Source organism: Thunnus thynnus, chromosome 18 (assembly GCF_963924715.1).
Source record: "Thunnus thynnus chromosome 18, fThuThy2.1, whole genome shotgun sequence".
Lineage (NCBI taxonomy): Eukaryota > Metazoa > Chordata > Actinopteri > Scombriformes > Scombridae > Thunnus > Thunnus thynnus.
The window spans coordinates 10,530,347-10,544,520 of record NC_089534.1 but is presented as its reverse complement, the minus strand read 5'-3'; the positions used below and the strand labels follow the sequence as shown (position 1 = coordinate 10,544,520).

The following is a 14,174-nucleotide window of genomic DNA, read 5'->3' as shown; positions in this document are numbered from 1 at the left end:
GTGTGTGTGGTACGGATGCACCAGGCAGGGGTCCCGTCCCCTGTCACTCAGAAACAACAAGCCAATCATTCCTGCGTTCTAAAATAAGCTCTCCTCCCCCCATCCGTCCTCTCTCGCCTCCTCTCCCCCTAACATGTGCTCCTCTCGTCAGCACCTCTCACCTTCAGACTGACAGGAGACAACTGAGAGGGGGGACAGAGGAGCTGAGGAGGAAATGGGTGACAGCATGAGAGTCAGGAACCTTTGGGATGAAAACTAGGAAAGGTGAAAAATCAGATCGCTAGTAAATCAGTTAAAAGCTGCAAAACTAGTTCTACAGATCTACTTTCCACCTCCAACCTGTGCTGATATATAATCTGTAATCTACAGTATATATAAAGATGCATGTCATGCATCACGGGTGATCAGAGTCCTCTTTCAGATGTAGTCACCATTCCAGTTGTAGTTTTGAAAGAGCTTTTTACTGCTTAGTCATGATGTAAAGATAAGCATGAAGCTGGATCCAAGTTTCATGTTTTCAGCTGTTAAAGTTGTCTTCTGTTACACTTCATTTGTTTTTCTAGCTTTGCTACTGACAAAGCCTCTTTACTTCTAAGTATTATAATAGCTGCAGTATGCAGTATGTGTCTTGTTTTGATTTTAAAATTTATTTGAGGTATGAGGCACAGAAGAAATACTTGTAACTAATCCAAAGGGTTCTCTGTCATTTGTCTTGGTTTCTTGGAGGTTTTGGTTGGTCTGCTTGTTCAGGTGTTAAAATGGGTCAAAATTACAAAGCTTCAGTGACAGCGAGCAGCTTTTTCTTAAATCTTGGCTTATGCTTTCAGCAGACTAGTATGACTTTGGAGGAGGGGGTCAGTTCTCGGGGATCTACATGAACTTTAAGACTGTGAGGTCACACACTCGCTGACATCTCAGCCACCTGTTGTGCACACTCACACACATATCCGCACCTTCACACCCACATCCACAATCGCCGCACACCCTGTCTCATGTGAGCAGTCAATCCAACAGACTTGTGGGTATTAGTTACATAGCCATTACACCATAAAGACAATGTGAATGTGTTATTTGTTTGTGTATGTGTGCGTGTGTCTGTGTGTATGTGAGCCTATGAGGAGTTCTCTCTCCCTGTCTCCTGTGGTATTTTTCATTTCTCTGGCATCTAAAGCCTGTGAAACAACCCCAGCCTTTGACTGCTTTATCACACACCAGACACACACACTTGAAACATACACAGCACCACTTACATGAGAATGTGAATACATAAGCATACAGTCCTCCATTCTTTTCTTTCACAGGGAAATATATTGTAAGCATTGTATTGACTTTTGTTTTTAAAAAAAAGTGGAAAGAAAACGCTCACACACATGTACACTCACAACTGCATTACTGAATCATCCAAAATCAGTTAAATTAGTAAGATATCGATGACATATAAACATTGTGGCATGAATAGATATATTTTATTTTGCTCAAAAAGGTCACAGAACATGTTAATGTCCTCGGCCAAAGAGGCGTGCTGATATAGCGCGTGTTTGCAAAGAAAAGCTTTTCGGTCAAGTTCAGGGTTTGGCTGTTGCCTACCTGACCCAGTCTAAAGAGCAGAAGCAGGTGCATTGGGGTTTTTAAGTGCGAAGGGTCACACAGCCCTTTATATACACGTCTCTCCTCCTGCCCCCCATTCCCCCGCTATATACAGAGTCATCATGTGCAGTTACGTCTCTGTTACACAAGGAAAGATGTAATTCAGCCTGACATCCAAACAGCTGCATCAAGTATACATCTGTCAAACCAGACGAAGAATATGTAGATCAGTCAATCATTCATCACTCTCCCACAGCTTTAACCTCATCAGTCCATAACTGTCACCGGGATATCTTGCATGGCCGTGATGTCATCAGGTTAATATGCAACAAGCCCCTGGTGACGAATGTGTAAAAGGTTTTTTTTTTCAAAAGTTTGAGTGGTGAAAAGGTCCTGCCTGTTGCGCATGTTACAATGTGGACTCTAGCTACATGTTTATTTCAAAAAACTTGATGGAGAACACCACCAGGCATGTAATGAGAAAGAATTTAATTGACAAAAAAGAATTTAGTCAATATATCCCTTAAAAACAAGTTAAAAAGTAGTGTTCAGTAACTCCTTCCAAAGCAGGCCAAATGTAGAATGCTGTGTGGGTATCGTAGTTGATGCTTGAGGAGGAGAGAGACTCCTGCCAGGGGTTGAAGTGCTTGCTTTGAGTATCTGGGCCAGCCCAGTTTCTGCCCGATCCATAATCAGTTCCAGTTCAGTCACTGGGTTACACCGTTAAAAACTCCTTATCCGAAACCACTGGAAGTCTCCCCCATTAGTGACCACTGTAGTTGCACATGCTAGAGACCATACTTGGAAGATAAGAACTTGGTAAAATATTCCCCTCAGTTAAAGGAGCTTTGGCAAGCTCTTTATGCTCACAGAAACAATGGCTTGATCTGTCACTCTTCTCTGTTTGTCCAGTTCAGCTCGATGCTTGTTCAGCACATTGATGATTTATTCGTAGAACGTTCTGAACCAAAGGCAACTTACACCCATTCTAGAGTGTCATTTTGTCTTCGTGACAACCATAGATGTCCGGAGTCAAATTCAGCCCATGTGGGCAGTGACCTGTGAGGCCCCACCTCCCGGCTGGCTACCTGCCAGTCCTAAAGTCCGAGAATCAAACAAGAAGCCCTGCTGTCCTCCACTGAGCACACCCAGACTGTCCGTTAGCGTCCCACTGGGAGACGAGCCAAGGAAGGGACTCTGATGATTGGCAGTGGCAGCGGCGGCCATTTTATCTGGGCTGGCAGCGAGGCGTGGTGAAGGAGGAAACGTGTAACCGTACAGACTGTAGGGCGGTGTGTGGAGGCGAAGACCAGCGTAACCCTGCGGGGTGGGGTTGGATAGATAACCAAGTTGAGAAGCAGGGAGAGGCAGGGAACAGAATCCTTCACCCTCGTACGCTGATGGACCTCTGGGAGGGGGGAACGGCTCCGGGGGGTTGCTGTAACGATGGAGGGGGTGTGTGGGTCGGCTGCAGGTGTAGTCAGGCGGGCTGAGAGGGCAAACCTGGAAAGGCGAGGAGCACGGGGATGTTGAGAGCAGGTGAGACGATGCTCCAAGCCCTCCATGAGCTCCTGGGACTCCTACAGAAGCAAAGCCAGAAAAACAGAGAAGTTAAACCCACGTCCGCTTATTTAAGACAGTCCTCATGAGAACAATGACAACATTGAACATTTGTTCAAATGCTTCAAACGACTGGGGATGCATCAAGTTTTGGCTCTGATTCCAGCGTGACCGATTCACATTAAATGCTGTTTCTTTGTGAACGTCATTAGAAAATTCAGTGTTTCTGCTATTAATGATTCATTCAGTCACTAAATCAGTTTTTAGGGCCACAACAATCCCTGGCCTCATGTTACCTTACGTAAAAATTATTGCAATTAGTTCTAAGTGGTGTGGTATACAGATGTTAAATTTACTACCAACAATTGACATTGTTTTTTGTAACTATGACCACAATCATTCCCTACCCTTTACCAAGTAGTTTCTGTGCTTAATTAAATCTAACCATACCTTAAGAAAAGTGATGGCAGATCAGAAAATGGCAATATGAATAATTTTTGGAATTGTCATATGTGTTTTGGATGGCACTGACAAACGATATCATCTTGCCGATCGAGGCAACACATCAGAGTTTTGAAAGGCAATGACAAACAGCCTTTTTTTTTTTAAGGACAAAGAACAAGTTGTTGACATATTATCAGTATTTAGAACTCGTTCTGTTCGCTAGCTCTACGGTACCTTGCTTAGCCATGCCAGGTATGTCCTCAAATGTGAGTGTTCGCAGAGATGGACGCCAGAATGCGTAAGACTCAACCAAAGCCTCCAGACCCATCCTGTAAAGCACAAACAAAATTACACATTAACACGCATACGTCAGTGTTACAGACAAATCATCACAAAATTACTTGAAGCAGAGCGTCCTAGTCCTGCACTTTCTGTAGTCATTGATGCAGCTGCAGCCCCTCTCACTCCCAGCATGCCTCACAGGGTCGTACATTACGGCAACCACCTGGCGGCCATCTTAGTCGCCCGTGGGGCCTCTCTTACCGTCTCCATGGAGACCACAGGTAATGAGGGGCATAAACGCCACGTTGCGATTGGCTGTTGCCAGCCGGGTGCTCGGAGGTAATTGCTTTCACACGGCTTTTACGGGCGAATCAGGACGAAGGAGCAGGAAGCCGCAGCAAGGATTTATGAGGTGGGACTCCCCTTCCCCCCAATCTGCGTCTCCCTCCTCCTCTAGGTGGGGCAGAGGGTTGCTGTGGCGGGGTAATGCAAGTCCTCTGTTACCCCTCGTTAGCGTGAGGATAAAAGTCCCCCCCCCCCCGCAGGGTTGTAGCCACGGTGATAATTTAGACAAGCTGCCCGGAGCGGTTCTGTGCGCTCCAAAGCAGCCTATCAGAGCAGAAGTTTATTTAGCAAACTGCTTAACTCTTCCTGTAATATTTAAAGGGAGTTTTTTTCAGCCTTCCTGAGTTTAACTTTTATAGGGTCAGCTGTCAGGGTCCCTCGGTTATCCAGTTTTGCCTTCCTTTACCTTCCTCCCTCTCAAATTTTCTGTCTCACACGTTCTTTCTCCTGCTCTCCCCCTTTCTCTCCCCTCCTCTCTAATGATTTCTGTGAGGCCTCAGGGGAGTGGCTGTTTGGAGACTGTTGGAGTTTTACTGCTGTGTTGTTTTAATGCTGTGTTTATATATGTTTAGAAATGTGTTTATACAGATTTTCTTCAGGACACTCTTGACTTTTATTATTTTGCTGTTGATGTTTATGTTCCCGAGGTTGGCTGGAATCTGACGCTCCATTTGGGTTTGCAGCCGAGGTTAGATTTTTCCCTCTCAGAGCTTATGGCTGTCACTATGCAATTGAAGAAATTAATGTGCCTTTAAAGTTAGCACATTTAATGAAAATGCATTGTTGATTAATAGGAATGAAAGTGAAATAATATGTGCCACGTCTGTTCAGTTAAGTCAATTTCTTTCCTGGCATTTAAGGCAGATTTAATAGGGAGGCTGTTGCACATTTTCCATTAGAAAAAAATAAATAAATACATAGCTTTGCTCCCCATAAAATCTGACTGAAATAGCCGTGACAAAAACCACAACCAAGCCAGAATATAATGCAGTCAAGCAATCTACATTACCCCTAAAGCACTAGATAATGTGAAAATCTCTCGTTGAAATGAACTCACCGGTTTCTGCCAGAGTCCCTGAAGCCTTTGGCAAATGGGTTTCTGTCAATTTTCAGCCTTGTTATCTGAAAAGCAAAATAAGACTCAAATTATTTCCAAAAGTTCAGTTGTTATTAAATGCATGATAACATACTGTATGCCAGCCAAAATAATTTTCTTTCTCTGTAATCCTTACATCAGGTCTATAAATAAATACATTTATGTGCACTATTAGCTGAAATTGTGATGTTTGTATGCATGTAATATATTGGGAATGCATACATGTTTTTTTCTTGCACATACTGTACGTATGATTTTCTGTATGTGTGTGTGTGTATGCATGTTGGTAAAAGGTCTGTGGGGCTGCCCAAGCTGTGGGTGGCGTTTAAGGCCCAGCTCTGTGACCCGTATCCAAAAGGACTTTTATAGGCATCGCCATCATGTTCTGACATCAGCCATCATGTGCTGCGGCCCAGCCGACTGAGCTGACTTCCTACTTCAAAGCTCACAATGACCGTTTCAGTGTAAAAAAATCCAGAAAACCCAGCACTGAAAGACATTGCTTTGAAATTTGGTGGGAAAAAAAAGTATAGATAATATAGGACATTCAAGCGATGTACAAGTCCTTAAAAAACGAACTTGAGTAGCACCCTTAAACAAGACATGTATTGTTCTCAGTTCTGAACAATCAGTCCAGTAAGCTTTTCCTCAGACCAAGATCCCAGACATAAAATTCTTGGTACAGGAGTTAAAATAGTTTCTTATTTCACTATTCAGTATCACATAGTAGCTGAAGAGCTCATAAACCCGTGTGGCCTGCAGAAATTTATTTAAAATCCTTATCAGTCATCGCAGGCATGTAACTATAAACAAACTACAAAACAAACAACAATATCTTTCAGCAACAGGGCAGTCAGTGTAGCACTTGCAGACTGGAAACATGTGGGTTTCTTGGCCACTGTGGCTATTTTTGTATATTTGGTTCAGCCAGCGGTGTTGGTTTTTAAGAGGAAATGTGGTTATGTGGAGGTCAGCTATGCTACCTGTTGGTTCTGATATGCTGTGACGGTGGTGAACACAGTCTCAGGGAAGGAGAAGGTCCGGGTGCCTTCCCCGGCAGGGATGGCTCTTACTGGGGATAACTCCTCTCCACACTCCTTACGGATCACATGGACCCGCGGCTGGTACTTATGCATGGAGTGCAGAATAATCTGAAAAAAAAGGGAGAGAAATTTGTAGTTTGAGGCTTAAATGACATAACGGCGAATTTGTGTTATTTACATTTCTGAAAAATGAGGTGAACGTGCACACATATGGTCACACAAATAAATACATGCACCTGCACCTACACACACACACACACACACACACACACACACACACACACACACACACACACACACACACATACAAGAAAACATTTGTCACTTGCAGTAATGTCAGACTTGCCAATATAATTTATCAATTGTTCTAACTTAATTTTGTCATTATTATATGTGATTATTATTATTTATATTCTTATAATATAAGAAAATGCTGCAGAAAGAATGCAGTGGCAGGCTTTTAAATTGTATTTAAAGGCTGGTACGTTTTTATTTATTTATTTTTTAGTTTATAAAGGTTTTTAAAAGATAGAATTATCACGACAAAAAAACATATATATATATATAAAGTCTAAATATGAATATTGTAATGGAGATAAAATACCACTAAAAGAGTATCACGGACATAAGTGGTAGTAATATCATATCCAGCCACTCCTTGTCGTGGTACTTACATGTCCCTGGTCGTCCAGCTCGTTATTGGTCAGTTTGAGTTTGTCGAAGCTGACCACCTGACGCATCCACGTCTCTCCTGAGGCCGGGGAGTCCGGGTGGATGTACACCCTGGGCGGCACTGGGGAGTCCGCGTTCCCCGCAACCATCCATTTGGAGCTGTGGTACACGTACCTTCACGAATCACACACAGTTCAGTGGTGAGTGAGCACAATGTCACAAGTTTGCTTTTTTATACACCCAATTGACTTTGTAGCCTATAACATATGCTCGATGGCGTGGTAAGAAAAACCAACTTTATTGTTTTTGTCACTGTCGGTGCCAAACATCAGCAGTGATCTGAAGAAATTCATGAAAAGGCCTGTTTTAAAACTGGAGAGAGCGCATACTGTACCAGACACGGGAATAAAAACCATTCAATCGAAATTGTGATTACTATTCGACTAAAAAAAGCAATCTGATTGACCCTCAGCTGATTCCAGATTATCTTTTCAAATTTGAGCTGGTTCTAAAGAAAACAGGGATTATATATATATATATATATATATTTACAGATATAATGGATCAAACAGATTTTTTTCCAAGCACATATTCTCTTCTGTGCTACAATTTACATGAAAATATTACCCATGCGCCAAGTTAAGTGTCGACTTTAAAGTAAATAGTCTATTTTTAACACCTGAAGGGGAATATGCCATTTCTGAAAAAGATTTAGAATAGAAATCCTATGCGTCTGATAGCCCTCAGCCAGAAACACAGCAACTAATTAGTTCCTCATCTGGTTAAAGGTGTATTCATCACCTGCTGTTAAGCGTTTGTTTGAATTAAAAAAAAAAAAAAATCCTGCAGACTCTCCTTCATTCACCCGTTGCCCGCAGCTCTGAACTGTGTGCACCAAAGTCTGTAAAACTACTGTACGTGCGCAAAATCATGTCAGACTGAACGACTAACACGTCCTCAGTGATATCACTCATCACTCCACCATGCCGCTAAAAATGTACTCACATAGACACGGCTTTTGAAAGTTTTTTGAAATGATAGACCTGCAGTGTATAGCATGCGAAGACTTGGCTGCATTGACGCTTTTGCAATAACACGCTGTTTTCCTCCGCATTATAACGACATTTGTTGGTTTGACCTTCTAGGGTGGAGAGGTTAGGCATCCAAAAGGCCTTTTCCAAAAGGGACGGCAAAACCGCCGTGACAAAACACCGGTGCCAAGCGCCATTTGTGGGGACCGAACTGGGATTGCACAATTGAAAAATCTTGGGTTGTACCAGACACAAAAATGGAGTCTAAATTAAGACTACATGCTGACGAAAATTACTGCAATATTCCTGTTTCTATAGGGCATGCGTGTGAGGTTATAGGCCACTGATATACTAGAAGATATTTTTATTTTCTATATCACTTTAATACTCCTACCACAGTTCTGCAGGCCTGTGATTGTCATTGTAAAACTCATAAAAATGATAATAAGCTTTCTGTGGCCTCTTTTACTACTGATATGCTTCTTACCTGTATCGTTTGTTGTCCACGGGGATTATATCCATGGCAATATAATACTGCTGATGTGGGTCCAAGCCCGTAATCTTCACACGCATAGCGGGGAACATCCGCCTGACAGGAAAACCAAATAAATCATCTGCATTGGAGATTTCAGCTAAACCACAGGCCACACTGATTTACAGCACTTTATAATAATAATAATAATAAATATAATAATAATAATAAAAATACGAAAGAAAATAAATTATGTTTCTATATTTCAGTAAGTTTTGATTCAGCCAAGTAAGCCTATAATTATCTAATACAGTGTGTTGTTTTTATAGCTAATGTACCATCTAATTTAATTATTCATATTTTAGAAATATTAATATTTTTATTCTAAACTAATGTCTCCAGTGATCTCATATTTTCTCCCCCCCTCCTTACCCTCCACCATTCCCATCTGAACTCTGCCCCTACCTTCCAGCCTTGGTGATGATCATTTCTGTGCCGATCTCGTGGAACCGTTTCCACAGGTCTGATCCTTGCAGGTCCACGCGGGTCTCCTCTCCGGAACCGGTTACCGACGCCGTGCACAGAGCTGCGGGCTGCGGGCTCTCTAACAGCGCGTCCTCGCTCTCTGCTGCACCGGAAAGAAGCAAGGTTGACGTGTTTTTTTTGCTTTTTTTTTTTTTTTTTAATGATGAAACATCCATAAAAGACGAGTCATGGCAACAACTTGTTACACCTCAAGACATTTGTGTTTTATGAGTCAGAAAACACTAAATTATGAATACAGTATATTTTAAAAGCACACAAACACAGCAGGACGAACTCCCTGTTACATCACATGTGCTGCAAAGCCAAGGCCATACTGTATAAAACAGGCTTTAAACACCACCATTTAAAATATGACATACAGTAATATAAAATGACTTATTATTAAGAAGATTATTGCAACTGTCCTGTTGCAATGATGAAAAAAAGCTTCAGCAGCCCACAAAAAGGACACGAATTTTACTACATGCTACAAGTTCTTTTATAGCTGTTATTTCAAGGAGATAAACATGCCTTTAAGTAGCCCTATGATTACATTAATTAACCCCACATACTGGTACAATGAAAGCTCGGAATCTGTAAGAATATTATAGTTATATAGGCCTACCTTTAGATAAGATCACTCATTACTGAATATAGCATGATAGAGTAGAAATATAGCAAGTTTTCTATATTATCACCAATTCAAGTCCTAATAGGAAATGTATAATTATTTTCTGTATGGACTACTTGACTTTTTACTGTTTTTTAATAGAGGATATGTTTAGAGTGTGTTTATGTGTCTCACCGCTGTTGTTATTTGCGCCATTCAACACAGGCCTCGCCAAGTGGTGGAAATTTATGGACATTAGACATGGACCTAACAAGCCAGACTAACACAAAGACAAATCCTCAGCCAAGTGCGTTTGAAACCTGTAGCAGATTTAAATCCTAATTTGTCAGGGCCAGTCGGTTCATGCTTTCTGCAGACCTCGCAGCATCCTTGCCGTGGCAGCTTCCCTGTCTTTATACGCTGCTAATTGGCGTGTTTATGATTGCAACACAACTCATAAAGCGTCGCACATTAGTCACACTCACACCACTCATATTTACTAGACCAGGGCCTTGATATGATATCACATTTCCACTGCGTGGCTCTGACCAAAGCCGATCATTGTTTTGGTTTATAATCTTTTCCTTCTTATTATTGGCTTTTAATGAGCAGCATGCAGGAGAGCAAGCATAATGCTGAGAGAAAGAACTATGGAAAAGTCATGTCAGCGAGAAGCTATGATAAAGTTGAAATATTTCCCTTAAAATATAGTTATAGGTTATCAAATGTGCATGCAGTATAGGCTAGCTGGAAGATAGAATTGTTTACTGTACGTCAGTAAAAAACAGATCTACAGCTTAAATAAGAGTGTATGGTTAGATATAATATGAACATTTGATATTTATTTCCACTGTTAGTGAGTAGTGATATCAGCAATTGTGTGCAGGTAAAGTGAGTTATTATTCATGATAATAATAATATTGTTATTGTTGTTGTTTTGCCTTGCTTTGTTGTTATTTACTTACGTGATCCGTCACTGGCACATTCAGCCTCGCTGCCTCGGTCGCTGGTGCTCGCTCTGTCGGCCCGCGGGCCCGGGCTCCCGGTTAGATCAGAGACATCAGTTCCGTCCTCGTAGCCGGGGGACTCAGCATCCTCTCCGGCCGTCCTGCGTCTTTTTTCCGCCCCGATCAACGCTTCTACCGAGAATGCGTGCGCCTTGACGCTCAGCGCGCACGGGGACCGCCGCTTCTCTGCCATTTCTCTCGTGCTCGGGGAGAGAGGAGCGAGAGGAAGAAGACGGCGTCACGAGCTTGCAAGGAGCAAGAAAAAGTTCAAAACGTAAGCAGTAGCAAAATAAGTCAATCCACGATGATTGTCCTGTGCTGGCCGGTGGGACGGTTTCTCCCTCCTCGAGCGGAGGAAACGGGGTGAGCCGGGACGAGCTGTGATAATGTCTCCGTTATCCGTGAGCGCCGTGCGGACTTTTGGAGGGTGTCAACAACCGGAGCTTAGAGGAGAGCCGGAGAAGGGGATCTGTCAATCACGACACAGAGCAACCAATCACGTGTAATCACAGCCCCCCGGAACCTTTCCCCGGTCCCGCCCGCTGTGGGGGCCGCTCGTGCCGCCTTATGTGGTAAAAGTAGAGCTGGTGAATGAATCATGTCTTCAGGCGAAGGAGCGCGAGGAGCGTCTCTCTGGTGCATTGCGCGCATTTTCACACACCGGCCCGACATGCTTTGCATATCTGGCCATTAGTACCTCCTGCACTGTAGCCACTTATGCTCATCCTGAAAATAAGTATTTATTAGAGCCTCAACGTGTTCCACAAAGGAAATGCCTTAAAATGTATTTGTGCACGTGATAATCATTATGAGCGGCAAAAATAAATGTGCCAAGGCTGCTGGTATATATATATGTTCACTGGCCCATATAGTAAGAAAATATATGTGACATTTTTGTTTATTTTATCTTTTTTGTGCACATCGAAAGATAACTTTTAAAAAAAATCTGAATTCTGAAATGTGTGTGTGAGAGAGACACGTCCAATGTAATTGAGCAATCAGTTACAGTGACAGTTTACACAATGAAAGCTTTGCTTATTGACATTATAACAAAGCTGTAATTAATAAACTAAATAAAATCATTAGGTAGGTGTCATTGCAGTAGGAGTTCATGCAATGACAATATTGGTGACAATATCCTTAACTGACTGATTTCACTGCAATAACACAATATAAAAAAAGATAAAGAAGCACGAGAAGCTGTAACTGCATTAAAATAAAAACGGTAGTTGCACTAGTTTATAATCTATAGTTGTTAATCTCAAGCACCAATAGGCGAAGTCAGTGTTGAAATAAATAAACGCAGCTTATATATAAATATTCGTTGAGTCTTTAAAGGCAACAATTTAATAATAATTAATTGTTTAATAGGCCTTCAAATGCTCGATGCCTGTTAAATGTTATAAATAAACCCTGTTGATTTAATAAATAAGCCTGACTGAAGTCCTGATTAAGAGAAGTAACAGGATCACTGAAGTGATTTAAATTACAATTCGCTGACGTGACTTGTGTTGGATTCTCTGTCCGCGTTTGGAAATAATCATTTTCGCTTTCAAGGCCGCGTAAATGAGTGTGTGGTCGCGCGGGGAATGCGTGCTGGTGTGTGTGCGTGTGTAGGCTCTAACATATGGAGGAGGGGGGTGATGGGGGGGTGGGTGGGGGGGAGAACCTGGCTATAAATAAACAAGACAGGGAGGCCGTGCGTGCGTGCGTGCGCGCGCGCGCGCGTGTGCGGATTTCCAAAACTGATAGTTTAACAAATAAATGACTACAAAACTGCTTAATACGCAATAATTAATAGTTACCGATACCTCAATTAACATTTTTAATTAGCAGCCTCTTTTTTTAGCTACTAATCAATGTCTCTCCGGAATAATTGTATTTGATTAGACTATGTGATATTCCATTAGCCTTTTCACATCAGGGTTTAATTTTCCTATTTTTTAAGTTTCCTTTTTGCTTCATTGATGTTTCCTCCGCTAAAATCACTGCTCAGCTCAAGGCCTCTCGTGGCTTGTTGGTTAAATAAACAGCACGTCTTCGTGGTTTATTGGCGAGGATTTCAGTGTAAATGATTGGATGTCGAGAGGAAGGTCCGTGCCCACATGCATCAGATCAAAAGCCGTGCGTTTCGCCTCCAGCGGGCATTCAAAATGTCACATCTCTGAGTCATTCCGTGAGAATTAAGTAAATTATGTTCCGTTTGTAATTAAGTTTAGTTTCAGTTCAACATAAGCGCACGAATTATTTTGGCATAAATAGCCTATATATAATAACTTATAGAGGTAAAACATTCGCTATAGACTCATGTTATAGTCTGTTCAACCTCTCAAAAAATATAGTTAAGCAAAAGTCATATTTAGATTTAGTAATACACCACGTGCTAAACGATTTATGTCTCCTTGATTATCAAATTTAAGCAAATTGTGTTTTACAGCTCGCTTAATCAGAGACCAAAACCTTAACATAGGCTACTTTGAACAACATAATACTCTGAATTTATTATAAACTACAATTAAATACGACGAAAGATGAGGTGTAAGTAGGATTTATTAACTGGCCATAAATTAAACATTAGTGTCGCAAAACAGGCTACAATGAATGTGTTGACCTTCGTTAACTAAATTAAGATTAAAGACATTCTTCAATTCATTGTCAAAATGTCAAAAAATAAAAAATACTTTGGCAAAGACACAGACAGTTTTGTCTGATGAATGTTTCCATTATTATTAATAATAATAATATTAATAATGATTGTTTATATTATCGTTTATATTATTATTATTATTATTATTATTATTATTATTATTATTATTATTATTATTGTGTTCGTATATATTACATTTTATTATTAATATTTGACGAGATACAATAACTATGTCATACAAATAGTTTGGATAAATGGTTCGTGGATCAGAACAGCCAAGACACTGGGTCTGATTAGACATGCCACATTAATCACTGTAATAACTGTAAATAGACGTGGTTTTATTATAATAATATGAACTTTTAGCCTCAATCAATCTTCACCAAGAACAAAACATTTTCGTTCAAACGATCTCTGGTGTTTCTTTATATGTAGCCTACAGGGTTTTTCGTAATAAAAATCTTGTTTTTGTAAATGCATTTTTTTTATTCCTTATTTTTATTCGTTAGCAGGTGCACCGGTCCGTGCATCTTAAAGATTACTATGCCATCTGCTGTTTGTGTAAGATTCTTTATTATCTCATAATATCATTATTTCATTGATTAATTTTAGAAGGATCACAACAGGCCATCGCCGCAGAATATAGTAGGCCTAATTAAGAAAATACAATTGAATCCCTACAGTTTCTATTGTTTACCGCAGGTATGACTTCAAATTGGCCTGTAGCAACTTTCTGAGATATGTTCCCACATCTATAAACAAAGTCATTTCTTCCAGGCCTATAGCCAAGATGACCGGAAGCATTTTCAGGCAATGGGATTGTGGAATAATTTCATCTGGGCCTCTAAAAATA

The 14,174-nt window shown here is 41.0% G+C and overlaps 2 protein-coding genes across 4 annotated transcripts in view; one reads left to right on the top strand and one right to left on the bottom strand.

Moving 5' to 3' along the window:
- LOC137169031 (hormonally up-regulated neu tumor-associated kinase homolog A) overlaps positions 1 to 14,174 on the top strand; it is a 129,497-nt gene that overhangs the window by 74,681 nt on the left and 40,642 nt on the right. The gene's annotated exons all lie outside the window — the stretch shown is intronic.
- Positions 1,443 to 11,488, bottom strand: tbx18 (T-box transcription factor 18). 2 transcript variants are annotated; one of them, XM_067572332.1, is made up of 8 exons: positions 10,633 to 11,488; positions 8,998 to 9,157; positions 8,548 to 8,649; positions 7,032 to 7,203; positions 6,298 to 6,465; positions 5,276 to 5,340; positions 3,826 to 3,920; positions 1,443 to 3,167 (listed from the first exon to the last, which is right to left on the bottom strand). In XM_067572332.1, the coding sequence occupies exons 1-8, from the start codon at positions 10,865 to 10,867 to the stop codon at positions 2,626 to 2,628; spliced, it is 1,539 nt and encodes a 512-aa protein (XP_067428433.1). In that variant the 5' UTR covers positions 10,868 to 11,488; the 3' UTR covers positions 1,443 to 2,625. The 2 variants fall into 2 exon arrangements, with proteins under 2 accessions (XP_067428433.1, XP_067428432.1); XM_067572331.1 differs by having other exon boundaries at positions 8,998 to 9,160; positions 10,633 to 11,471.

Bases quoted from the DNA above. Each gene is read 5' to 3' on its own strand.
- tbx18 (XM_067572331.1), bottom strand. From the start codon at position 10,867: ATGGCAGAGAAGCGGCGGTCCCCGTGCGCGCTGAGCGTCAAGGCGCAC. The intron at 8,650-8,997 runs GTAGGGGCAGAG...TTTTCCTGTCAG, and splicing joins ATCATCACCAAGGCTGGAAG to GCGGATGTTCCCCGCTATGC. The intron at 5,341-6,297 runs GTAGCATAGCTG...TTTGCTTTTCAG, and splicing joins CAGCATATCAGAACCAACAG to ATAACAAGGCTGAAAATTGA.